Source organism: Canis lupus, chromosome 38, assembly GCF_048164855.1.
Source record: "Canis lupus baileyi chromosome 38, mCanLup2.hap1, whole genome shotgun sequence".
Taxonomy (NCBI): domain Eukaryota; kingdom Metazoa; phylum Chordata; class Mammalia; order Carnivora; family Canidae; genus Canis; species Canis lupus.
Genome location: NC_132875.1, coordinates 11,123,128 through 11,149,469, shown reverse-complemented (window position 1 = coordinate 11,149,469; position 26,342 = coordinate 11,123,128). Strand labels below are relative to the sequence as shown.

At 33.9% G+C, this 26,342-nt stretch overlaps 1 protein-coding gene and 1 long non-coding RNA gene across 9 annotated transcripts in view; one reads left to right on the top strand and one right to left on the bottom strand.

The window, feature by feature from the left end:
- GPATCH2 (G-patch domain containing 2) overlaps positions 1 to 26,342 on the bottom strand; it is a 170,207-nt gene that overhangs the window by 140,078 nt on the left and 3,787 nt on the right. For 5 of the 6 annotated variants that reach the window (XR_012025850.1, XM_072814585.1, XM_072814584.1 and 2 more), the window contains exons 2-5: positions 19,048 to 19,764; positions 13,532 to 13,593; positions 10,513 to 10,695; positions 10,003 to 10,082 (exon numbers count right to left, since the gene is read on the bottom strand). Coding sequence is in view for 5 of the 6 variants with exons in the window: in XM_072814585.1 (XP_072670686.1) it covers positions 10,003 to 10,082; positions 10,513 to 10,695; positions 13,532 to 13,593; positions 19,048 to 19,764 (1,042 nt within the window). In the remaining variant the exon portion in view is untranslated. Of the gene's footprint in view, positions 1 to 7,838; positions 9,876 to 10,002; positions 10,083 to 10,512; positions 10,696 to 13,531; positions 13,594 to 19,047; positions 19,765 to 26,342 lie in introns of those variants that run through there. The other variant, XM_072814588.1, reaches the window with a different exon arrangement.
- On the top strand, positions 3,763 to 21,929 carry LOC140626850 (uncharacterized). Of its 3 annotated transcripts, none has more exons than XR_012025853.1 (5): positions 3,763 to 3,826; positions 12,972 to 13,045; positions 19,641 to 19,749; positions 20,114 to 20,268; positions 21,719 to 21,929. It is a non-coding gene; the product is annotated as an uncharacterized lncRNA (long non-coding RNA). The 3 variants fall into 3 exon arrangements; XR_012025852.1 differs by lacking the exon at positions 19,641 to 19,749 and adding an exon at positions 10,466 to 10,578 and having other exon boundaries at positions 3,783 to 3,826; XR_012025851.1 differs by lacking the exon at positions 19,641 to 19,749.

Below are 26,342 nucleotides of genomic sequence, written 5' to 3'. Positions count from 1 at the left end.
AGGCACTGATAGATGAAACCGGAAAGAAGGGGTTAACAGATAAAAGGACAGATAAAAAGGTGAAATTCAGACATCTCTAGATGCGGAGAGAGCCAAGGATTAAAGAGAACACATAAACTTAAGTTTAAATTGAAGAATGAAAAACCACTTAGGATCAGTGCTTCCCTTCACAAATGTTAGGTCTCCCTTCTCTCTGTCTCTTTCTCAGTTAATTTTTGTTAACCAAACTGAAAGGTACTGAGGACAAAGGTGTGTCTTACTCATTTTGTATTCCTGGCCCTTCCCACAATAAGGATGTCAGAAGCCTTCATGGTATGTGTGTACAACTGAACCAAGAAATCTGTGGCTGAAAACACATAGGCAAGACACCAAGTTTCTGGGTCAGATCTAACATATACTTATTTACTCATCCAACAAATGGTATAAAATACTCTGATAAAATGTTTTTGTGGATCAAAAAATGAGAGGAGTCTATGAAAAATACATGTAAATGAATCGGAAGGGGAGGAAACCTAAGTAGTAATTGTTTACTTTTTAAAGACTGTAGATTCTAAAGAAGTATTTCCAGACTACATACTTCAAAATCTATACAAATCTGAAAGACCTCAAAAAGACCCAAGTGCATGCTATTAAATATTACTACAATTATACTGCAACCTAAATATAATGTTGTAAGTTCAGACCTGCATTCACCTGGAACACTATAATGGTGAGCTGTCTATAACCAATGATCAGATTTAAATATGAAGTTCTAAGACAAAGATGCTGTATTAGGAATGGCTAACGTCACCACTTCTTTTGTATCCAAAGAGATCATGAAACTTCTACTACTTTTTCCCTCAGAAAGCACTGGTCAATGTTTTAGACAGCTGTCATTTAACAACAAAAGTTTTACAGGTTTAACTGGCTTAAAATACTTATAAAATACCTGTTGGAATACATCTCTGGTTTGTCAGAATCCCGTCGCCTGGATGACAGGCAACAAATATTTGGTTGGCATTTTCTAACTATAGCACAGGGAACCCCTTTTATTTATATGGCTTTTTTGTGAATTCTCAGTTGTTCAAACTGACCTTCAGTTGGAGGATTTGCAGGTGACTTCAATATAGAAAGCGCTTGTTAAATATTATTTGGAAGTGTTCTACCCATCATTGATTTTGAACTTTTCTGATATTAGATATCCGACATATCTGAAGGCAAATTAGAAAACTGAGTTTTATAGACCATCAGAATAATTCTATCAGCAACATAAAAGGCAGAAAACCAAAGTTGAAGCTTTGAAGAAAATGAAATGTTTGCAACATTTCTGTTTCTCTGATTTTGATAAGAAAGAAAGAAAGAAAGAAAGAAAGAAAGAAAGAAAGAAAGAAAGAAAGAAAGAAAGAAAGAAAACTAATGGGGACTCTGGCAATGTCACCACCGTTTTAAAGAGCAATGAGGAAGAGGGGTATTGAGTCTTCATCTGTGGAATCCAATGGTTACCAAACATCAGTCTTAATTTCTAAAAAAGGAACATTTTAGAACATATTTCAAAGGTTTCTCAGGATAAAGGGAGTAATTTTAAAATGATAAACATAATCCTTACATTTTCTAAAAACTTCAAATGTTTTTTAAGGAGACTCAAATCCCCTTTCCAATCTTTAAACAAGCCATTTCTTTTCCAACAGTGTGATAACCTAAGAACTTATGGAGAAATACCAAAATGAAAAAAAAATTTAAATGAAAGCATGGCAGTTCATGTATTTTTGAAAATGTAATAGAGACTATTTGCCCTGCACAATATTTAAGTGGCCACAGAGGCAGAACTACTACACTACAATATTAAATTTCAAAGCAGACATTATGATTAAATCCAAAGAAGAAAACCAAACACTATATAAATGCATGGCACCTGCAAACTTTCTTTTAACGAAAAAATTTTAAAGCACCAATAGTAATTTTGTTCTTTATAAACAAAAATGACATTCTTCTATGTGCAGGCATACCCTACAGTGACATTTAAAAATCATGATCAGCCTGGTCAGAAAACAGGGGGAAAGTCTAGGACCTATGCTTACTTCATGAATAAATGGGTTGGAATGATGCACACCCTTGTTTCTTTTCCCAGGTTGTTATAAGAGTAATGAGAGGAAACCACTAGATTAGCCAAGGCTGAAAATTATTACAGCCAACAAATCATATACCTCTAATCAACTTCATGTTCTGTAATCATGTCACATTACCCTGTTGAATCTTCTCCATGGCCATTCTGTTTACTTACTCACCTCCTCCCCCAACCAAGTTTATTTTTACTCCTTAAAATATAAGCTCCGGAATCCCTGGGTGGCGCAGCGGTTTGGTGCCTGCCTTTGGCCCAGGGCGCGATCCTGGAGACCCGGGATCGAATCCCACGTCGGCCTCCCGGTGCATGGAGCCTGCTTCTCCCTCTGCCTGTGTCTCTGCCCCTCTCTCTCTCTCTATGACTATAAATAGTCATATTTATTTATAAATAAATAAAAAATTAAAAAAAAATATAAGCTCCTGGAACCTTGTCTGCCATGCTCACTACATTAACCCCCAGGTCCTAGAACAGTATCTAGCACACAGTAGAGACTCAGTAAATATTTTTTGAGTAGATACTATTTAAAAGTCAACCAGATTGTTGAGTCCAATAAAATACAGAGGTTCGATTTACTGTGGATCCCATCTACTGGGGGGACAGGGACATAGCTTAGATCCCTGACATAGAACTATAACCACCCAATACAGCACCCTTTATACTGCTGTCCATGTGATCTCTCAAAACAAATCTGATTACCTTAACCATCCTGCACCCCCCAGAGATTACATCAGTTTGTATCCATTCCCATGGACCAAAGAGTCTGAAACGATCTAATTCCTACCTACCTCGCCAACCAAACCCTGTCTACCATATACTTCTCCACACAAATGTATACCTTATATACACTTCAGCAATACTGGATTCAGTTTCCTGATATTCCATGCTGTTTTATATATAAGCCTTGCCCATCCATGCCCTTCTGTCTGCCAATTCCATCCCCAGTGAGTTAGTACCTAACTCACACCTGAAGTCCCAGCTAACCAATCTTCCTCCTGTATGAAGTCTGTCCAAGTTTCATTGAAAAGGAGTAGGAAAAAAAGGAGCAGAGCAAGGGAGATATTGAGAGTATCATCATGGATGAAGCACACATGTGACAGCTCTCCAGTACACTATACAGGCTTGGAGAGATAATGAAGGACCATGAAAAGTAAGCAGAGAAAACAGTAGAAAACAAGGCAAGAAAACAGACCAGAACTGGATGATGTTAAAGATCAAGAACTAGGCACTATATAATACCTGAGAAACAAAGAAAAGGATTGGAATGGAGGACTTGGTTCCAGTGATTATTCCGATGGAAGCAGTAAAACATTTTAATTATAATTTTTATTACGGCACACAACTTGATTGTGCTCATTCTTCAAAATAGCAAAGAATGCTGCAGTTTTCAAAATAACTCACACTTCCAATAGCATTTGGTAACCAGGAATGAAGACTATTTTATAAAGAGAATTTATTTATATTTATTAGCAACATGACAACAGAGTGAAGAAACTTCCAGATTTCATTAATTTTATCATAGCAAAGGAAAAACAAATTTGAAAATGTTTAAGTTGTAAATGTTAATAGGATTAAATGAATTAAAAAATATATATATAACTTAGAAAAGCATCTGGCATATAGTAAGCATCATTGTGAGTCATTACTAACATTCTCCTTGCTAGGTTCCAGATTTCTGAAGCATCACAAACCCAATTGACAATATATGAAACCAGGCCAATTCTAGTGGTAAGTAACCAGAAAAGCAAGGACAAGTATTTTAAATAGATAAAAAGTATAAGCGGTCAAATCTGGTAGTATTAAAATACTAAGATTGAACATGTTTATGCATTTTTTCCTAAAGGATTTTAAAAGCTAAAAATGGAGAACAGAATAAGTATTCAAATACTTGTTGAATGAATAAATGAATACATTATAATATATTCTGTACTGTTAAATATGTATATATTCCACTTTTAATAAAGTGTAATGCAATAAGACTAAATATCAATATTAATACTGATACTACTTTCAGTGGGCCAGAATGAAAAACTATTAGATTCAAATGTTCAAATATCAATTACAGATATTAAATTTATATATAAAGTATAAAGTGAATAATGACATCAAAATAAGAGAATTTTAAATCAAACAAGAGACACTATTAAAATGTCTTTTGTAGATGAAATGTTTATTACAATTCTACTAAGCAGTACTTATGATACAAAATCTACTTTATCTCAAAACAAATTCTAAGAAAAAAGTATTAATTTCCAGCATGAAATCTGGATCTCAAGCTGACTTTGAGATAAAATAAAAACTATATTGTTAACATACATGGTAATAAATTAGAATATATGTGATATAGTATATATTTAAAATATAAGAGGATTCTAAATATCAATTCTTCTTGGATTCTGCAAAGTATCCAAAAATGCGCTAAGGATACAAACAAATACCAGTTCACAAAGATTATAATGAAGCACTTACGTATCAAATTGCACTTAAAAATACTAGATAATTAATTAGCACATGGTCAGATTACAGCTGAGGACACACACCGTGTGTATTTTTCAAAATCATTTTAGATTTGTTTTCTATTACAAAATTTCTTAGACTAGTCTAAGAGAAAAGTTTATGTAGTTCCCTTATTTAAACCAAATCCATTTAGAATGGCCCCTTCTGTTGTAAAAGGTTGTAAATCAGACTACATATTCCCAGTCTAGTATCCTAAGAAACAATAAAACAAAGGTTGAGCAAGACATACAGAGTAAATCATTATAGTATCATTATCGATATGCCACTCAGGAAATCTGGTCTGGTCTTTCATGATATACTTCATAGAAAGAGAAAATATATACAATATCCCCTTCTCTTACACAACGGAATGACTCAGGATTCTAAACAGATATAAATTATTTGGAGGGCTATTTCGTTGTTGGATATAACAGTATGCTTACTTGTACAGCATGACAATTTAAGGGGTTGATGTTCACATTTTTTTTTGGATATTTAACTTGAGAAACATGTATGAATAAACAGTCCCTTAAATCAGATTTGTTTTCTTTGACAGAATAACCATCACCATTACCACTATACTTGTTCTCATTTCATCTATACAAAAAACTGGACTGAAATGATGATACGATTTTTAAACAGAACCCTACAACCTTTTTTTTTTTTTTTTTTTATTTATGATAGTCACAGAGAGAGAGAGAGAGGCAGAGACACAGGCAGAGGGAGAAGCAGGCTCCATGCACCGGGAGCCTGATGTGGGATTCGATCCCGGGTCTCCAGGATCGCGCCCTGGGCCAAAGGCAGGCGCCAAACCGCTGCGCCACCCAGGGATCCCCCTACAACCTTTAAGTACAATTCCTTATGTAATATTTACTTTGGATTTCAGGTACTATATTTTAAATGGAGTCATTTATTTCCTGATCTTTAACAGACCACTCAATTTGAATGCTAGCTTAGAAAAATTAATACCTGTTCTAAGATTATCAGTTTAAAAACTTTTTTTTTTTTTTTTCAAAAATCTCTTGCCTATAGAAAACACTGATTAATTAGGATGCTCAAGGGCAGGCTATCTTGGCTAACTGAAATGCTATGCTTAAGTCAGGGTAATCGGATTCACTTTATTAAGTACTATATGCCAAAACAGATTCTCTGATGGATCATTATTCTGAGGATTATTCACTCTGAATTGTACCTGATGCAAAAATTCTGGAAATACAGGAGGTTCACCCTATATCTCCTGGAAAATGGTCCCAGAATATTCTTCAGAATTAATTATCACTTGCTTAATTCTACTAAAAAAGGTCAGTATTAGGGGCTGGGTCAGCTGGCCTCCAATAAGCCAGTGTTTTATTCTAACAGAAGTACAGCAATAATTAATTCCTTTCAACATTAAATTATCAGAACTGTGACTGCATTCACCACTCATGTATATGGGCAAAATAATTTTAAAAATCAGGTAACTCTGGATCAAAACCTCCTAAACAGTACAGGTCTTTCTGCAAATGAATGGCCTAATGACTCAAGGTTAGGGAGAGGTATTTAAACAGTTTTTTAATCTGCAATCAGGGTTTGAGGTTTAATGCAGTGGCTGTCAATCTAAAATTCATTCAAAATTATTCTTCTCAGGCCAAATTAGAGATAACATCTGGCTCATATATAAATGAAGTATAAAAGAAACATAAAAGGTTACAATAAAAAGCACTTTAAATATGAAATATAAAGGTATATCATATATAAAATATGAAAAGTCTAAAATATTCTGTATTTTGAACAATAATACAAATGTTTTCTAAATCATGAGATTCTGTGTTTGGTATCTATAATAATGGTAACTATTTTTTTAATATATACTGTGTGACCAAAATGGTTCCCAGCCTATGACGTATATATAATCTCATTTAATCCTGATAACACTTCTGCAAATTAAATACTGTATCGATTAAACAGAAAGAGAAGGTAAAGTTCAATTTATAATTTAAAAGTAAAAAAAAAGAACCAGAGCAGGGATTCACCAAGTTCAGACTTCAAAACCTCTAACTTTTCTGTAATACCACTTTTTCCTCAACAAAAATAAAGAGTTGATTCTCATTACTATTTGTGGGTTCCACATCTGCAAATTTGCCTACTCACTAACATTTATTTGTAACCCCCAAATCAATTTTTTTCAATTTTATTTTTAAGTCATCTCTCCACCCAACATGGGGCTTGAACCCTGAGATTAAGAGTTGCAGGCCCCAATGACTGAGCCAGCCAGGCACCACATTGTCAAATCAGTTCTTGTAGCACTTTTATGGTCATTCAGGAGCAGTGAAAAATTTGTCACCTAGTGCACGTGTGCATTCTCAACAGAGGTCACATAAGAAAACAGTATGCATTCCTGTTTCAGCTCTAATACTATAAACAAGTGTCCTTTTTGTGATTTATTCAGTGCCACATTTTTAAGTTTTGTGTTTTTCGTCAGCAATTCATTGTTTTAAATAAACCCCAATACAGTGCTGATGTGTTGACAAGGGTTCCTAAGTATAAAGAAGGCCATGATGTGCCTTATGGAGAAATACTTGTGTTAGAGCAGCCTTGCTTGGGCATGGGATATAGTGATGTTGGTCAAGAGTTTAATGTCAATGAATTAACAATATATATTAAGGTGTTTTTAGACACAAAGATAGCTAAAACAATGAATCATGTATTGATTGGCTGATAAAAATGTTGTGACCAGAGGCTCACAGGAACCTAACCTGGTATTTCCCTTAGGAGCAATGGCTAGGTACTTGCTAATTAGTGTCCAGGGGCAACTTTATAGAACGTAAGTACAGTGAATGATGAGAAATCCAATTGAAAACTTTTCCCCTAAGAATGTATCTATTAATATTTCAGTAAAAGATTCTCCTGTCATTTCCTTCAAAGTCATCATTATATCTGTGTAGTCACTACTCATCTGTATAAGATAAAGAAACCTTTTGTTGCCATTCCATTTTATGGGTTTTAGCTATGTGTTGACTTTTCTCAGAAAACTAATCTCTCTTAAAAGCAATCTAGACTTCTGGTGTGAAAGTCTAAGGAATTAAATTTCATTCTTATGTCATGGGTACTGTTTAAAATGACTGTTTTGTGACATTATAATTTTTAAGACTAGGTTGTTACATACAATATGGACGGTATGAGCAGCAGCAGCAGCAACAACAACAACAACAACAAAACCTAGCAGAGGAATTTAAAAATATCAGCACAAATTGGAACTCTTACCTTTCTTGTCCAAGTCAGATATTTTATTGAAAAAAAAAAAATTACAGTACTTAAAAATCCAAACAAGGACAATTCAGGACTGAAAGAAAGAAAACCTGAAGGAGCCCATTGTCTTCAGTAAAATTTGAATACAAAAAATGTAGACCAGGAAAACAGTTTATGGCCTAATGCACTAGTTCCATGATAAACACACATATATAGTATATCTCCATCAAGTGAAACTTAATCACCTTTTTACAATTTAGAGAGGGAAGGCAGCTTTTACTATGGGTTAAGCCATGTATCATCAATACCATGAAGCTAGCCTATCAGATGTAATAGCTTCTATAAAATACCACAGTGAGATTGCAATAAGCCTAGAAAATGGGCTACAAATCCCAGCTATGCTCAAGCAAGCAGTGAACCAAAAATAAAAATAGGTAAAACTGAACCAAGAACTAGATAGCATTCATCTAGATTCATGATTGATAAGGCAAAGTTCATAGGCCAAGGTTTTAAAGTGACTTATTCAGATCTAAAAGACAGTCATTATACAAAATAAAATAAAAGCATTTATGTAATTCAGGAAAAAAAAGCATGAATTTTTACTCCAAAGGACATAGCACAAATAAGCTTACTTACAATGACCAAATACCACATTATTGTACCTCTAAAATATCACTTTAAATATGCAAAGGTAAAGATACTCAAAGTTGCACTTTATCATATTTAATCTCTCCAGTTTAGACAAGCAATCTAAAAGATGTCATACACTCTCTGCTTAACACATTTTCTGAAATCTTTCAGACTGTAATACCTTTGGGTAAAAGAAATGTCAACTTTAAGTTTCTTTTCCAATCATAATATTTATGTTAGCCATTAAATGCTGAATTAACAATTAATCCATACAACAGTATAAAAATACATGTATTAAATCACAGTTTTCATCAATTATTGGAATTTAATAAAAATATTAGTCATTTTAATATACCATTTTGAAGAATTCAAATGGCCTGAACGTTGTATACTGTCTAAATTATAGCATCAGTAGAAATGTTACATTTTCCCCTCTGTTTATGAAAATGAGCTCATGCAAGTATTTCTGACACTCACGGCGACACATACGGTCTGCCAAAGGTGTGCAAGCAATGCTCACTTTTAAACATGACATAGGATTCAAAGGCATACAGTATTAGTTGAAATACCAGCTTTCACATGATTTCCATAAACTCTAAGCCAAAATGATAATTTTGAGTGGTTTCAGGTATCAAACAAAGCAGATAATTTAAAAAGTAATAGTAAATGATTCTACTAGCACAGACTCGTTACCACTGTGGTTAGCTTAAAACTAGGATGATTTTTTTTTTGTAGTACAATGAACACTATACTATAAAATACAATGGGTTTGTAATACAGAGCAGATTATTCAAGTAGAAAGCAAACTGAACAAAACAGAAATTCTAGTAAAGATTATCAACCTTACCTACTACTCATCTTAGCCCTTGTTAAAATACCCTGAGTAAAATGCAAATACTTTAAATAATGCTGGTTATATAAGACTTCTCTAAAAATGAGCCATAAATGTCAATGCATCATGTTTATTTACAACAGTCAGATATGTAAAAATTAGTTCTTAACCAATCACAATATAAACATTAAGGAATACTTATGTGAGATCTGGAAGTTTTCCATTTTTCTAGCTTTTGTTAGCATTTTGGCAAAGCAAGTAATACATAAATGGATTCAATGTAAAAAAAAATCATAAAAGAGAAAAATATATAAAATTTACAGTAGTTCTACCCACCCTGGGCCAACCTAGATCCCTAGAAAGCCTCCCCAACCAGGTTCACTTCTGACTAAAGGAAGAATACCAGTCCTCCAGCAAAAACAGCCCCATCTTTTCATCAAAGAGGCTCTCACTTCAATGATATTCCTCCAGGGGAAGAGGACAGGAGCCAGGTTCCCTCGAATGTCATTCCCCAGATGTTCAAAACGTAACTAATTTATTAGCATTAGAAGATTTGGTTTATAGGGGAATCTCACTGGTCCAGTTTGTAGCCTACAAAAAAATGGATTATTTTTAAGTATAACATTAGAATATGAATAAAAGATGAGGATGTGGCTTTTTATTCCATAGAAATGGATACATTTCCAAACATGACAATTAAACAAAAAAGCATGCCTACCATTGAAGTTGTGGTCCCTCCTGATTTTTTAATGGTCTTAGAAGGCATTCCATGCAGGCGACTGAGTCTAGCTTGAAAACCTGGAAAATCAAAGTCTTCAATTTAGGAGATTCTATGATCATTGTTCCTTTCGAAACGGAATTCAGAATGAGTAGGAGGTAGGAAACATCTTGAAACTATCTGAAGCAATGCCTAGTAGGGTTCTAATGAGCTTAGTGCACAACTACTGATTATTTAAGAATTAGGATATTATTCAGGGCTTTTCTTTACTCCTGATTTACCTTTCTAACATTTCAACATTGTCATAATGGTCTTAGCAAGAAGGCAAGTCAACTTCTCCAATAATTAGAATGCATGATAAATGTAGTAGCTGAATTACTGTTCAACATGTTTCTTAACAGCATCTTATATTTAGACGCTTTCATTGCCATTTCAGCCTATCCTCTTTAATGATTATTCCTAGAGTCACCATAAGCCCACCATATTCAGCAGTCAGCAGGTGCTACTGACCTCTTCTTCCTGGATGCGACATAAGAGGGAAAGAACCAGTTAAGATACTTTCAAAGACAGGATCTGGTAAATTTTTGTCTAGCTCAGTAGGATCTTCCTTTTCCCACCAGGGCACAACTCCAGTGATGCCACAGGCTCCCCCTGATTCCTTCTCGTAAAACCAGTCACTCTGCTCATCATCACCTGTGTAAATACAAGAAATCCCCCAAAGATTCAGTTTTATTGTCCAAATACACAGAGTTATCAGATTTAGAGTTAAGAAATATAAGAGAACAAATAAATTTGAATTTCAGAGAAACGAATTTTAATATCAATAAATAGTATCCACACAAAATTTTTAGTATGTCTAGATACTACATGGACATACTTATACATGGACATACTTATACTAAAGGAATCATTTGTTATTTAATTAAAAGTCACATTTAACTGGGGATCCTGTATTTTATCTGGTAATCATTTATATAATCTATACAGAAAACTTATTCTACATCATGACTTCACTAAAATGTTTTTTAACACTACAACAAGAACTGTCACCACGACAAAAACACAAGCTTTTCTGTTTTAGAACCAATTAAAAAATGTGAAGAAAAATAAATGTGGCTAATTCTAGGGCAAAAATTGTAGAGAATTCCAGTTAAGTTACTACCCTTTCCAAATTAAAGAAAAACAAGCCTTAATCTCCTATGGAGAATTAAAAGTATAAAACTGTAGAACCTGTTATCTGCAGCTGATAATGGCATATAATTAGCTTAATTTCATGATTTGTATGGAGTGTAAAAGGGGAAACAATCATGAACAGATGTGACTAAATGAAATTAATCTGATTAAGTTCATTAAGAAATAGTTGTGAAAAACTTGATTTTAAATGAAAAGTGACAATACCACAGAATTTACAAAGAAACTACACTGGAATACAACAAGCAAGATGTTTTTAAAACAGAACACAATCCATAGTAAGTCTGACTTTTGGGAACATCCATGAGTGTAACCATGGAGAAATGATCCATTTAAAATTCAGTTCAAAATGTACTGGTGAGTGGACAGTATTTTGTTTTTAAAACCAAAAACATGAATCAACAGATTTTTGTTTTCACAATAGGAATAAGGAGGCAAAAATACAGAAGACAGATGGCTTTTAAAAATAAGTGACAAACGCATTTTGAGTATGATCCTTGATTCATTAAAGTCTCCGTGATTCTTTGAAAAACTACTAATTCTGGTTTTTAAGAGGGTCATCACAACTACCATAAAGTCTTTCCCTTTACCGAAAGAGATTTCTGACTTCTAAAATATCTTACTACAAATATTTTTAAAAGCAAACTAGAAAAAAAACAAAGCTTCAACCAAAAATGACTTTACAGGAAACAGCCATACTTCAAATTATGAGTGAAAAGTTTAAAGCATTTGGAAAACAAAAGCCACCAGTTTATTTCAATTGAGGATTTAATTAAAATTAATTTTTAAAAATGACCACATTTCAAAGCACGTAAGTATTACTTCTTTTACTGAGAATCATATTAAAATTTCCCAGAACAGGTACAGGTACAAGAAAAGAAAAGGAGTCACTTGAAGCTAATTATCCTAGATGTTAATTCCAGTGGAGACAATGTTATTATGGAGAAATGAGGTTATTATTTTTTTATGTGATATACAACTTTGTTCTTAATAGGGAAATCACATAGCTAGCTACAGATTACGAACTTGAGCTCTGAAGTCAGACCAATTAGAATTGCAGTGTTCTGCAACACTGGGGAAGGAATCTCGACTCTCTGAGCCTAGGTTTCACCAAACGCCCCCAAAAAAGACTCTCCTGGAGAAAAGCGTAAAGTAAATTGAATTACAAAAATGCACTTAGAAATGTAAAATATAATAAGCTCATAATAAATGGTAGCATATTATTCTATACCTTTCAGAGCTTTTCAAAGAGGGACAGATTTGTCTAAAAGTTATTTTTCAAAAGTTTTTTTTCATTTCATTTCATTACCAAGTACAACATTTCTAATAACTTTTGAGTAGACACGTGTATTTAAATGAGAATTTCAGTATATTATCAAGGTATCAAAGCTCACTCTGAGCCTCAGGGTTCTAACATATTTCAGCAGTCTCTTAACTTTAAAAAGTCTATGGTCTTTAAAACAGTATGCACCTATTTACCTGGAATATATATGGCTTTATAAGTAAGCAACAATGATAGATCATTTATTTTATTCCTACCACCAGGAGGATAAACAGACTAAGAGAAAAACACATAGGTAGCTACTATTTCCTTCTTTTTTCCTATCATTAGACTATAATTTTTTTAGGCTATTTATAATTTAAAACAAAGTTTTGGTTTCTTTTTTCCCCTTAGAACTTACTGCTTTCTTCTAAATATTCTCAAGAAAGGCAGATAACATTTGCAGGTATGCCTCCTGCCTCCTTCCTCAGGTTTTTCCTATTTTCTTCCCAAATAGGTAGCTTCAAAATAATGCTATGGGAAAGTGTGAAAGGCTTCGGGGAACTTCAAAGATGTAAAAAGATCTAAGAGGTAAGACATGACTGTTTAACAGTTTACAATATTGAACTCATGAAAAGTGTCTAATTACTTACGAACTGGATAGGATGAATAAATGTCACGGCTGAATAAAAATGACAAATGACTTGCAAATCCACCTTTATTAATGCTTACACAGTATTAAACACATGTGGAATCAGGTGGAGACAGAACCGGTGTCTTGTGAACTTGCTGAGACAAAATTGAAAAGACTGATGTACGTAAAGCTTTCTTAAGGAAGATGATCCTTCCTTAATATTATTAGCTCCACATACTAGCTTTTGGAGATAATCAATTACTTTAGGTCATGAAGACAGGGTACCCTGCATAGTATAGAAAATAACCAAACCCCAGTCCACTGAGTAGGTGTATGTAAGGTAAATGGATTGCAGTCCTGAACCTAGGAAATAACTAGTAAAAAGCACAACTTTAAAATGAAGACGTTTTTCCAAAGGAATAAAAGAAATAGCATTTCAGTACCTTGTCTTCCCTCATCATTCGTAAATAAGCCAGCATCAGTGCTGCTGAGACTGCTGGAATCACTGCAATAAAGGAAAAGGAAAAAAAAAAACAAAAACAAAAACAAAAAAAACAGATCAAAAGAACAATTGATCTCTCAGTCGTAAAATTTTAAAGAGACATGGCAGTTCAGAGATGAAACAAGCCTGATAAAGATTGGAAAGAAAATAAGTTGATTTTTTTTTTTTTAATCAAACTGCAAATATTCTGGTTCCATTAACTACAGAGCATATTATTTTTGGCACATAAAACCACAGGAATCTAATGGGACCCTGACAGTAAGCCAGATGTGACTGCGACGAGGTGCTGACACAATTGATGCATTTTATTATCTGCTTTCATTGAATGCTCACTGCTCCTTTCTTATGTCATGCAATTCAGCCTGAGTGCGGAACACCACTCTCAATAAAATGGGCAAAGTCTCAATCAAAGGCAGGCTCAGCCTTTCTTCAGCACATGAAATGCAAGGGCCCAGGATGAAATTACTTCTCATGACCACATTTGCAAATATTCTGGAAAAAGACATTACTTAAGAATTCATAACAACTCTATTACTTGGCAAGGAAGAAAAAAGTTTACAATGGTAACAATCCATTAAATCAACGTTAAAATCTCTCTGAGTAATCACCGAGCAAAATATGGAATACTGCCAATATTAAGGAGGAGGTCTAAAAAATAACAGGTTCTCCATACTTCCAAAGAAGTTCGAGTATGATACAAAGTCAAATTTCATATACAAATTAAACAGTAGATATTCAACTGACATAAACTGTCAGTACTAGTTCTAAGAGAAGCAATACTTAATCTAGTTAGTTAAAAGATGCAAAAACAAGATCATGTAACAAGAGGTTTGGCCTCTAAACAAAATTGATAATGTTCTTTAAAAATTCTCATATACTCTTTTCTTCCTGTAATTCTTAATTTTAACCAATCAGGAAATTGCCCCTGTGAATTTTGTCATACTTTCCCATTAACGTGCACAGCCCTATAACCTGACATACTTAACAAAACTGATCTGTTTTTTTTAAATTAATCTGTTTTAAAAGATTTAAATTGAGAGTTTAGGATTAAAAGTATAGATGAGATCTAAATCCCTGTTATCTGAATATACGATATCATTTCAATTATTTGATTTTTAAAAAATAAAAAGCATAAGGATTTATTAAGTGGTTCATTTTCCCAAAGAACTCTAAGTACCATTTTCTTTAATTTTCTTCATATTAGGAGAATGTATGAAACTCCCTATACTGCACAAGTGTTAATGAAAGAAAGGAATACTTTCTTAGACAATCACACTCATAACTGCTTATTTACAAACATGCACGTTCTCTTAGGCACAGAGATGTCTGAGGATTAAAAAGACTTCGGAAACTTCATTTTTTTTGCTATCTAGCTGGGTAAACTACTATTGACTTTTTTTCTCTTCAGTGACTGATTAGTGCTTTCCTGTCTGCCTGCATCAACACAACCCTAACACAGGGCCTTATCCTACATACCCTGAGTCACAATTCTTTTTCTGAAATCCTTGAGGCAAAATGTATTTGAAATTCACAATTTTTCAAAGTCTGGAAAGATATGTTCTAAAATGCCTAAAAGGGGTCTAGGGTAGTGTGCCAGTATCAAACCTATTAATATGGTTTTTCAAATAAATGAATGAATATCCACATTAAATCCAGGTCAAGCTAGGTCTGGCCACCAATGAATTAGCTTTTCACAGCTTTCAGAATTCAGATTTACAGAAAAAGGATTGTGAAACTGTGAAACTATGTGCTCTTTTTTTTTTTTTTTTTTTTTTGGAGGGGGGCGGGATACAATGGTCTTCTAATTTCTGAGTTCAGATTCACTTCTTTTAATATTCTACATACAGCCAAGCTCATCTTTTATAAATATAATTTGCTGGCCAAAAATATTATGATATCCTGGATGGGATCCTGGAAGAGAAAAAGAACATAAAAAAAAAAACAAAAAAACAAGGAAATTCTAAACAAGTACTGACTTTTGTTAATAACGTGTCAACATTGGCTTGCTTATTCATTCAGACTAGTACATCACAGTAATGTATGATATTAATAATAGGGGAAACTGGGTACAGATATATGGGAACAGGATATACAGAAAATCTCTGTACTATCTTTACAATTTTCTATAAATCCAAAAGTGTTCTAAAAGAAAAAAAGAAAAAGTTTATAAAACATACATGTATATATCTATGCATATATACATATATAAAATAAATAAAATAATAAAGTATTTTCTATTAAAAATCTAAAATTACTTCCCCAAACTTGTTGGATTAAATATAGATTTCAAGGCTCTGTAATGGATGAGACCTACCTAAATTCTTCCCATCTCTATTTCTGGCTTATGTTCTTTCTCCAAGTGGTATCCCAATTTTCTCTTTCCTCTCTCTGCCTGCGTACTTTTTTTTTTCCTTAAGATTTTATTTAAATTTAAATTAGTTAACATATAGCATATTCTTAGTTTTAGGGTTAGAATTTAGTGATTCATCAGTTGCATATAACACCCAGTGCTCATCACATCAAGTGCCCTCCTTAATGTCCATCACCCAATTACCCCAGCCCCCTACCCACTTCACCTCCAGCAACCCTCAGTTTGCAACCCTCCTATATTTAAGAGTCTTAAGGTTTGTTTGCCTCTCTGTCTTTATCTTATTTATTCTTTTTAAAGAGAGAAGGAAATCAAACTTCCCCTTCCAAGAGCAGCTTAGTCCCTAATGATCCTTATCTTCATTTGGCATCTTTTCACGTGTGTTTTAAACAACATGTCTCCTTATTTATATTTCACCTCATTGACATCTAGCTAGTTGCTCCAAGTACATCATGTAGTTGTTAGCATGTTCAATAAATCAGAACAAAAACTTATATATGGAAGCAAGTCGTTTCATTTTTGGCATCTGACAGCCATTATGGCTTATCTCCAAGGACAAGTCTTCCCACATTTTTTTTTTTTTTTAGCATGACTTTTATAGCACAGTATTTGGAGAATATATTCCACAATGGTTGTCAAATTAATGTTTGTACACTAATCCCAATCCTCTGCCCCAATCTGTTCATTTCCTGTATTTTTTATTCTTGACACCAACACACTGAGAGGCCTATTTCTCATTCATCCTCCCAAATACAGTCAACTCTCCATTGATTCCAACTCTTAAAATGGCTCTCCTATTGTTTTCCCTTCTACTATCACTGCCACAATTTGCCCCTCCCTTAAGGATGAACTGGAGGTCGGTCAAAACCAAAAAAAACCCAACATTACTGTGCTATAAAAGTAACTCAAGAAAATGTAAATCTAATTGAGTTTCTTCACTATTAAAAAGTCTTCACTGGCTTCCCTTTATTTATATGATGAAATCCAAACTACCATAGTACACAAGATCTTCAAGACACACTGCCATAGGCTCAACGCCACTTTGTTCTAGTAATAATCAATTATATGCAATTTTCCCAGATATGTTCACTTTGCTTCACAATTCACACCTTTGCATAAGCTGTTCCTCTACCCAGGAATGCCATTTCCCTTCAACATCTGAACAATACTTAAACCTCAGCTCCTTTAGGAAATTCTCCTTTACCAGTACTTTCTGCCCAGCATACTTCATTTTCATCGTTTGCTTATCTGCTATTCTAAACAACCGGGCTGTAGGAAACAGGGTCCGTCTTTAGTAATCATCCCACAGAGGAGGAAACATGCATCTAAGTCTTAGGTAACAATAAAAATAGTTACATAGCTAAGTTTTAAAAGAAAGAAGGGGCACCTAGGTGGTGCGGTCTGTTTAGTGTCTGACTCTTAGTTTCAAAGGTTCAGGTCATGAGCTCAGGGTGGTGAGACTGAGACCTGCTTCGGGCTCCACGCTCAGCATGGGGTTGGCTTGTGATTCTCTCTCTCTCTCTCTCCTTCTGTCATGCACCCCCCCCCCCCCAAAGTGCACTCTCTTTAAAATAAATAAATCTTTAAAAAAAAAGACTAATAAAAGAAAAATATTAAAAAAATATTCTGGAGTGAAAACATCCTCTTTGAAAATTTGTACCTGGGCTGTTGACTGCTGGGTAGCCTGATCATATCTAATAGAGACTCAGATATTTTTTACAATGAAGAGAAATGAGAGTTTCATCTCATTTTTCTTCCAGGGTAGATGTCTGTCAATACAAGGCAGATATCAATAAAAGAAAGGCTTGGAGGATCAATCCAAAAGGCAAGTAATCTGTAAATAATCCAGAAATGAATACTATCTCCATTGCCACATATTCTCCCTCCCAGTGACTGAGAAAAATAATCACTTTCAAGTCAAGCTAGGTGGTCCCCAGTCATATTGGCCCAATTACCATAAAAGTAATTTTCATTCTGGTATAAAAATGCCAACTTTTTTGGAAGAAATGCAGATATCATAAAATTTTCAAAGCTTTCCTGAAACATTTTATTTTGAGCAATTTTTACTTCTTCCAAAAAATTACATAAATAGCAAACCATCACTGATAAAGGGCCCATCCTATAAACTTTTATCAGGTCCTATTCATGTTTCTAATCATATCTATAAGCAAATATATATATATATATATATATAACTGTATATATTATTAAATATATACATATAAAATCCATGGTTCATAACCTACATGATTAAAATAATGCCAATCTTACAAATCAAAATCAAATACTCTTTGTCAGCAAGGATTTTTTTTTTCTGGATCATAGTTCTGTGTTTGGTTTTAAGAACATGCCTATAAGGATGAACAAAGTCAACATTTTCTCATTCCTTGCAGTAGCATTAGTTCTGTGTAAAAGAAAAATGATCACTTACCTCTGACGCTGTTAAAATTGTACTTAATAATTATCATTGTGGTATACCTGCTTTCTAGAATAGATAGATTAGACTAGCTGCCAAAGGATCATTGTTTTTCTCATTTGTCTAATGACAAGATCAAGTGTTTCTAGACTATAAATTAGGTTTTACAATTCATAAATGATCAGATTTCTCAGCAATCTAGAGACTTCTTAAAATACCAAGCCATACATATTGAAATGGTATGAACATTTGATTCTCAGGTATCAATATAAACTGATGAATTGTGACCCTAAAAAGCACCAAAGGCTAAAGCTCTATAATTAAACAAATAAATAATTACAAATCCAATTCCAAGAGTTACAAATGTGCTGTTATTCAAAAGCACATTCTTTCCCACTGAAAAACTATTTCCTTTTCTCTTTATAGCTGAATATTAAGTCTTTATAACACAATCAAAAGATGTTGTGTAAATCAAAGAAGCAATTTTGTTTTGTGCTAAACATTGTAAATTATAAGGAAATATAACCATGGTTAAAACAGTAATATCACTATTGCTATATTTTATTATTATAATTTATAATTATGTTAAAATAGAATTAATTAAAATACAAAACACATTCAAGCACAAACAATGGAGACACATATTTTTATACTTAGAGAATATAAAAGTCACCTTTCACTCATGAGTTCATCTGAGACTTTTTGCTCTTCATAGTCCATTTTGTCCTTACTGGTCTGGCTTACTTCCTCACTTTCTAAAACTACTCCTTCATCTTGGATTTTTGGCCCTTGTCTAATTATTTTCAATTTCCTTTTTTTGACTTTGTTCTTGGTAAACTCTTGATATTGGTAAGCTCTGTCATTGTCCATGTCCTGGTCTCTACAACCTTCAAGGGGCTGGGTCATTGTCCGTTTGTTACAGATGTCCTGTGGGAGGTCCACTGCCATGCGTTTGACCTTTCTCCTTCTGCGCAGAGTTCTGTTCCCAAGGTTGTCCACGGCAAAATCTGATTCGTGCCATAGAGGTCTTTTTCCTCGTACATTATTATTTAAGTTTGATGATGGCCTGCGTTTAGCCACTAACATTTGGTCATCAGAGTCACTATGATCTTTTTTATTATTATTGTGATTCTCTCTATAGTCCTTGCTTGGTTCTTCTAAACTAGAATCAGAGCCTTCACTTAAGCAGTGGCCAGGCTCCCATGGGTGATGAACATTATACGACCTTCGTTTTCTCCCTCTCCTTTTCCTTGCTTGGCGTTTCAGAGGACAAGACATACTTCGAGAATGATCGCCTGTTTCAGCAAATCCACCTCGAGCTTGCTCTGAGCTCTCTTCCAACGCGGAGACAAGATCATGAACCAGTTCTTCCATGGTTCGACTGAAATGCCTACATTTTAAAGAAAGAAAAAAAATTAAAGAAAATAACTGTATTAACCCAGTTTATTACAGCAGATAATTCACGCTAAGTCTAAAATTAAGTTATTATAAAGCATGTTTAAAAGTGATTTTTCTATTCAAGATATTATAGTATCAAATATTTTGACTCATTTTTAAGTTCCTTTTTCTTGTATAAGTTCTTTTATTAAACATAGGAATTACTTCAAGGTACAGTAACTATATTAGCAATGAAATATCCCAGTAATTTCATATTTTTACTGTGTAATTATGGGAAAGTTGTTTCTGCTTAAGTCACTTTTCATTAGTCTACTCCTGCTCTTGCTCTACCGTTCTCCTAGAACAGATAAAGAGAAGACTTTCTCAATCCTTCTTCCAACCATCCCCTCCTCCTAACTGACTTCTAAGTGAAGAAGGAAGCTGTATAATTCTTTACTCACCACATGCTCTACCCAGTCACTACCACAATAGGCAAGAGAGATGGAAAGACTGACAGGTACTTTCAAGATTTGTAATATATGTTTTTTTTTTTTTTTTTAAAGAGCTTAACCAGATACTAGGCATATAGTTAGGCCACACTAATTTCATAACTCAGTCAAGCAGAAACTATGTTCTTATTCACACTGGAGCCTCACAGGTCTAAAATGGCCCTTCATTTTTCTTACAATTCCTTCTGAGACAGTTTCTTGGCTTTTTTTTTTTTTTTTCTTTTAAAAGAAACAAATAAAAACCTCTGAATTATGTTACCAGTGAGAAAATTATCCACTTGTCAGTTAGGATAAACATTAAGCATTCCTTAGGAACTTTTATAAATCATACTGGCCTTTTCCAAACCCAACTCCCAAAGAGTCTAAATCAGTTGGTGATGGAGAATCCAAAATTCTGATTTTAATTTTAAACCTTATAGGTAATTCAAATATGTATCTTCATTATAAAAATTGTGATTCATCATTTCTGAGTTCTAGAAGCACCTAGGGATCAAAATATTCTGAACTACAGAGGCAGGGGTAGGCACACTTTTCTGTAAAGGGCCAGATAGTAAACATTTTAGGCTTTGCAGTCCATTAGGTCTCTGTCATAACCACTCAACTTTAGCCACTGTAAGGTGAAAATAGCCCTAGGCAAGACATAAATGAATGGATATGGCTATGTTCTAATAAAATTTTATTTACAAAACCAAATGATGGCTGGCCATAGTTTGCTGACCCCTGGTTTATATAGTCTCTACAGTCTATAATTTTAGGCATTTGCAAGTTCCCAATAATAACTTTTAACTTTGTCTTTTCATTTTAACAACCTGAAAACAAACATACATTGTAATTCAACCAGATTTACTACTTATTAGATGATGTACACATACAGCTTCTAACACAAGTACTTACTATGTGCTGGGCCCATTTTAAAGTGTTTCATATGCATTAGGTCATTTCATTCTCACATAATAAGCGTATAAGGTAGTATATGAGATACACAGTGACAGAGACACTAAGGGCAATTGGCCCAAAATGACACCCCTAGGAAATGGTAGAAACAGGTTTCAAATTCCAGCAATCTGATTCTAGAGCCTGAAATCTATAGCCGAGAAGAGCATCCTAGTACTACATAATTCCAATAACCAGTTTGCATTTTTGTTGATGAGTGATGTAACAGCAGGTGGTACTATTTTATTTTATTTTTTAAAGATTTTATTTACTTATTCATGAGAAACACACAGAGAGAGAGAGAGGCAGAGACACAGGCAGAGGGAGAAGCAGGCTCCATGCAGGAAGCCCGATGAGGGACTGGATCCCGGGACTCCAAGATCATGCTCTGAGCCAAAGGCAGACGCTCAACTGCTGAGCCACCCAGGTGTCCCAGGCGGTACTATTTTAATTGTTCAGACAGATTTAATATACATCTATGTAAGGCCAAGTGACTCAAGTTTGGCATCATATTCTTTTTAACAGAAAAACGAAAAAAGGGAGACCTGAATCAACACACGACACAGGGCAGAAAAAGTGGTGAAGGTGTGATGAATCCGAAGGACCAATGCTGTAGCCGTCAGTAAAACATACACTGTGAGCAATTCACTAAATGGACATACTCTTTCATTTAATGAGTTTGAATTTTCCAGATCTCCTTCGGCATTCTGAATGAATAAAAGCTTACATGAACACACCTCTTTAAATATGTATGTTTTATATAAACTCTGGAGAACCACTAAAAGGATCCTATATGTTACTAAGGTTTCAGAACACTGCATATGATTATGAGAAATATGTCACATAGAATTGTAGCCAAAAGAAAGGCTATGATCCTGACTAGATGATCCAAATGGGTGTTTTCACCCTTACCTCTGTTATAACTGCCTTTTTGTTTTTCTTTTATTACATCATTTGTTCATTTTGTTCATTTCCTTTAATACTATTTCTTTGGAAGAAATGTAGTCTGAAAGACCTATTATCTCTGAATATAATATAGTAAGATACAATTCATTGGAAGCCAGTTTAACATGTCTTATAATAAAGATCCCTGTCTAAAAGAAGACTCAGTATCACCTGGTTCTCAAGTAACTTACTTTTTGAAGATTCAGTTTTCTTACCAATGGGTAGGTGACTAGGTCTAAATATTAATATAAAATTAACTCAATGCATGAATACAACCTCCAACTAAATCTGCAGATTACTTTGGAAGTCATAATCTAGTGCCTTACTTTAAAAAGAAAATGTGGTGTTCCTAACATTAGGTAAAGGTTAGCAATCAGGTTCAACCAATTGAAATGTGTCTTCAAATAATTTCATTTAAAAAGAACTGCTGTAACAGACATAGAACTGTCTATTCTATTTAAGAAAATAGAACTGATAATATTACTAAGAATGAGTGCAAAACTTCTTTTACCATCATTAAAATTGTCACCATGATTTTATATTTTCTTGAGAGCTTAAAAAATTTTAACCAGAAGAACCCAATTGATGCCATGATGTCACTCAAGTAGGAATCAGATATGAATATCAACGAATACAATTACTTTAAGAGAGTTTTTGGGGTGCCTGGGTGGCTTAGCTGGTTAAGCATCTGACCCTTGATTTTGGCTCAGGTCATGATCTCATGGTTGTGATATTCAGGCCCACGTCTGGCTCCACAGTGGGCACAGAGAGCCTGTTTGAGATTCTCTGTCCTCTTCTTCTACCTCTCCCCTCCCTCTCAAAAAACAAAACAAAACAAAGACTTCCTAAAAACCCAATAATAATGCAGAAAAAAAATACATTTAACATAAGTGCCATTCAGAGTTCATCAATTTTTTCCCCTTCAGTTTCAACTAACCAGACTACTGCAAGCCAAAATCCCTGTTAATAAGCCAGTAATATTAGTCAGTCAAGCTGCTTCACTTGTATCTCTCAGGGAAAACTGCCATCAACTGCCCTCACAGAAATAAAGTTGTTATAAAAGATCACCACATGACCAATAGCTCATTTATTTTCTTGGCGTTTACACTAAAGACCACTGTATGGAGACACTTTATCTTCAAGATAGTTTATTAAATAAGACCTTTCCTATTGAAGAGGAAACCTGGAAATTCCTAACCTTCTTGTACAAAAACCTGTGTTTATTAAGCATTATTGTTGTAAAGTTTAAATTATGGTAAAATTCAGTGAATTACCACTTAGCTAATTAGAACAACAGTCACATTTATAAAACCATTTCTCTTTATTTGGAATTCAATGGAAATGATACCTTTTGAGAACAGTTTGCATTGAGCACAATGTCTCAGATACCCCGTACCTAATAGTTTTCTTAAAATACTCCAAATGAATAGAATAAAATTATAGTCCCACTATCCATATAAAGTTGGATTTCATAAAAAGAAGTGACCTGAGTAGGTAGGCATTTTGGTTTTGTGTAGGTATTACATTGCTTATGATCAACCCAAAACTTGATATGTCAGTTTTGGGTAGGAATTTTTTTTGCCAAATGTTAAGTTTCTTTGTCCTCCTCTGGGCAATATTAAACTTCCAACAAAATGAGTCAATTGCTCTCTCTGGCTTTCTTAACATGGAGCTCTAATTAATTCAGACAAAGGCCTTTCCTAAAGATGCATGTTTGAGAGTGAGGATGGTCAATGAGTGTAGAAAAACTGGCACTGAGTTTAGGGTTTTCTTTCAAATGTTTCTGGTTCAAGAGAGAAGATGCAGGAAGCTGCCTTAGTCCAAACTTACTGTTCCTATGTTCCCAAAGGACTGGGAGTTGACTGATAAACCAAGGACTCTCAAACAGCGGTCAACAAGGTATAGGCAGGCACAGCAGGAGATGAAGCCCAAGGAACCCCACCTCCCAAACTGATCCCCCTAATAACTAACAACTGTCAACAACTATTACTTTTTAAAGACTCTTAGCAATAACCACTATTCGTAGGAGGATAAAATATAGCATAATCTCCTTGCCTAGATACTGATAAAAATAATTACATAGGATGTGTGTCTACTGAATAAACCCAACAAGTTCATTAGTAAACAAACAAAAATCTTTCTGATAAATAAAAGGTAACTGACTATAGCTGTCAAATACCTAGAAAAGGAAAAAGAAATCAAAGACTCCTTATCACTTAGTACACAGTAAAATTCTCATCTTCATCTCTGTAAAACATGAATTCACTCTTCTACAAAGTTAAGGAACTCCAGCAGTGGAGTGCTAAAATGAAGTTAAATGTTGCCAAATACAACTGCTTAATTGGCTCTTAAAAATTTAAGGATATAATCATTTATGTGTTAGTTTTTATATGATTAAAAACTCAAAGTGTACAAAACCAATGTACAAAGAGTACCTAGTCAAGAGCTATGCTGATGAATATATGCTATGACTGATCACAAACTTAAGAAAATAGTCTCAGAATTACGTATCTCAATATTCATGTTAGCTTTTGCTTAAGACAGGAAGCGTTGTTTGGTCATAAAGTAAAATCAAAATTAACACGTAACAGTGTAGACCACGACAATGGGTGATTAAACATGCAAAAAGTAAGCCTGAAAGATGCCCCATCAAAGGCTAAATTTCATGACTAATTAATCAAAATATGGTCTGTAAGGATTAAGTTTGATTAAAATTTCTGCTGCTTATAGGAATTTATAAATTTCCTTCTTTAATGGTAATATATTTGTCAAATAAGTCTTTATCTCAGCCGAGTAACCTATTAAATGATGAATAGAATTATCTCCTTTTATATATCTTAGGGAAGGTAATCTTAGGAAAAACAATAACTCTAACATTAAATGTTAACATTTAAGCTAGTTTAGAAATTCCTTACCTATTTAAACCATTCATCAGAAGTAACATTATCTCTCTTTTTGAAAGAGGTAGCAGGGAGGAACTTATTATGAAACATGTAAAAGCTAATTACAACTTTACGTTAACACTAGGCAATGCATATGGTACAGAATTCTCTAGATGGGGGAAAAGGCTGGGAAAAACCTGTAGAGAACATGAGCTTTAAAGTCAAATCTATGAATCTGGAAGCTAAATTTGACTATATTCATTAGCTAGAGGACCTTATTACTTATCTTCTGATTCTGTTTATTCATCATAAAAAATGGTATACTTTCTACCTTGATGGGATTCTGTGGGATGAGAGTGGTTACTAAAATGTGAGAGCAGTTATTTCATCTTTCAAGAACCTCAATATACAAATAGAGTGGTCAATGAAATATCAAATCATTTTGCTTTTAAGGTAGAACCACATTATGAGTCCTGAGGATATCATAATAAAGGCACAGACCTGATCCTTTCTGTGTTCTTGAACCACTCTGAATCACAAGGAGAGGGGGAATAACAGATATTTGCAAAAATCTTGTATGTGATTTCAAAAAATTCATGTACTCCTTAAAGGTTTTCATAGATCTTAAGGAAAAAAAACCTAAAAAACGCAAAATTAATGCTGTGTATCTTAGTCTACCTTAGTAACACACAAATAAAAGAAAAAATAAACTACAGAAAATCAAGCTTCCAAGTTAAGAGTTCCAAGTTCTCTACCAAACAGAAAAACTCATTTTCCATAATGCTCAACTGACTTGCACTCAACTAGAGGTGCTGATGGTACCTGCTATTTTGTCACTTTTGTTACCACAGGTACACCCAGAAAGCTTTCTTCTTCCTTACTCTAGCACTCTAGCACTTTGGGGGTAAACAAACAAACAAACAAACAAAACAACAAACAAAAAAAACCATACATGGCTTTAGAAAAAAGTCTAATTCTACTTTCGAAAAAGTGATTTAATAAATCAAGCTCATTTATAATTTAAATTTGAAGAACATTCTTCTGATTTTGACTTCATTTAATGACTTCAAGAATCATTCAAAATTTCTTATACTTCAATCACTTTTGAAATGTAAACTATTGAATAGGAGGTGGCCTAAATGAAATAAAGTCAAAGTCTAAAACAAACACAAATAACTTAGAGTCTAAAAAAAAGAATTCCAATTCTTGTCAACACACATATATTAGAGCATCTGTGGGTGTGCTTCTAATATGTACAAGATGAGTTTCATTCATTGCTCACACATGGGATTTATTGAATATGTAATATTCTGAATCCCTAG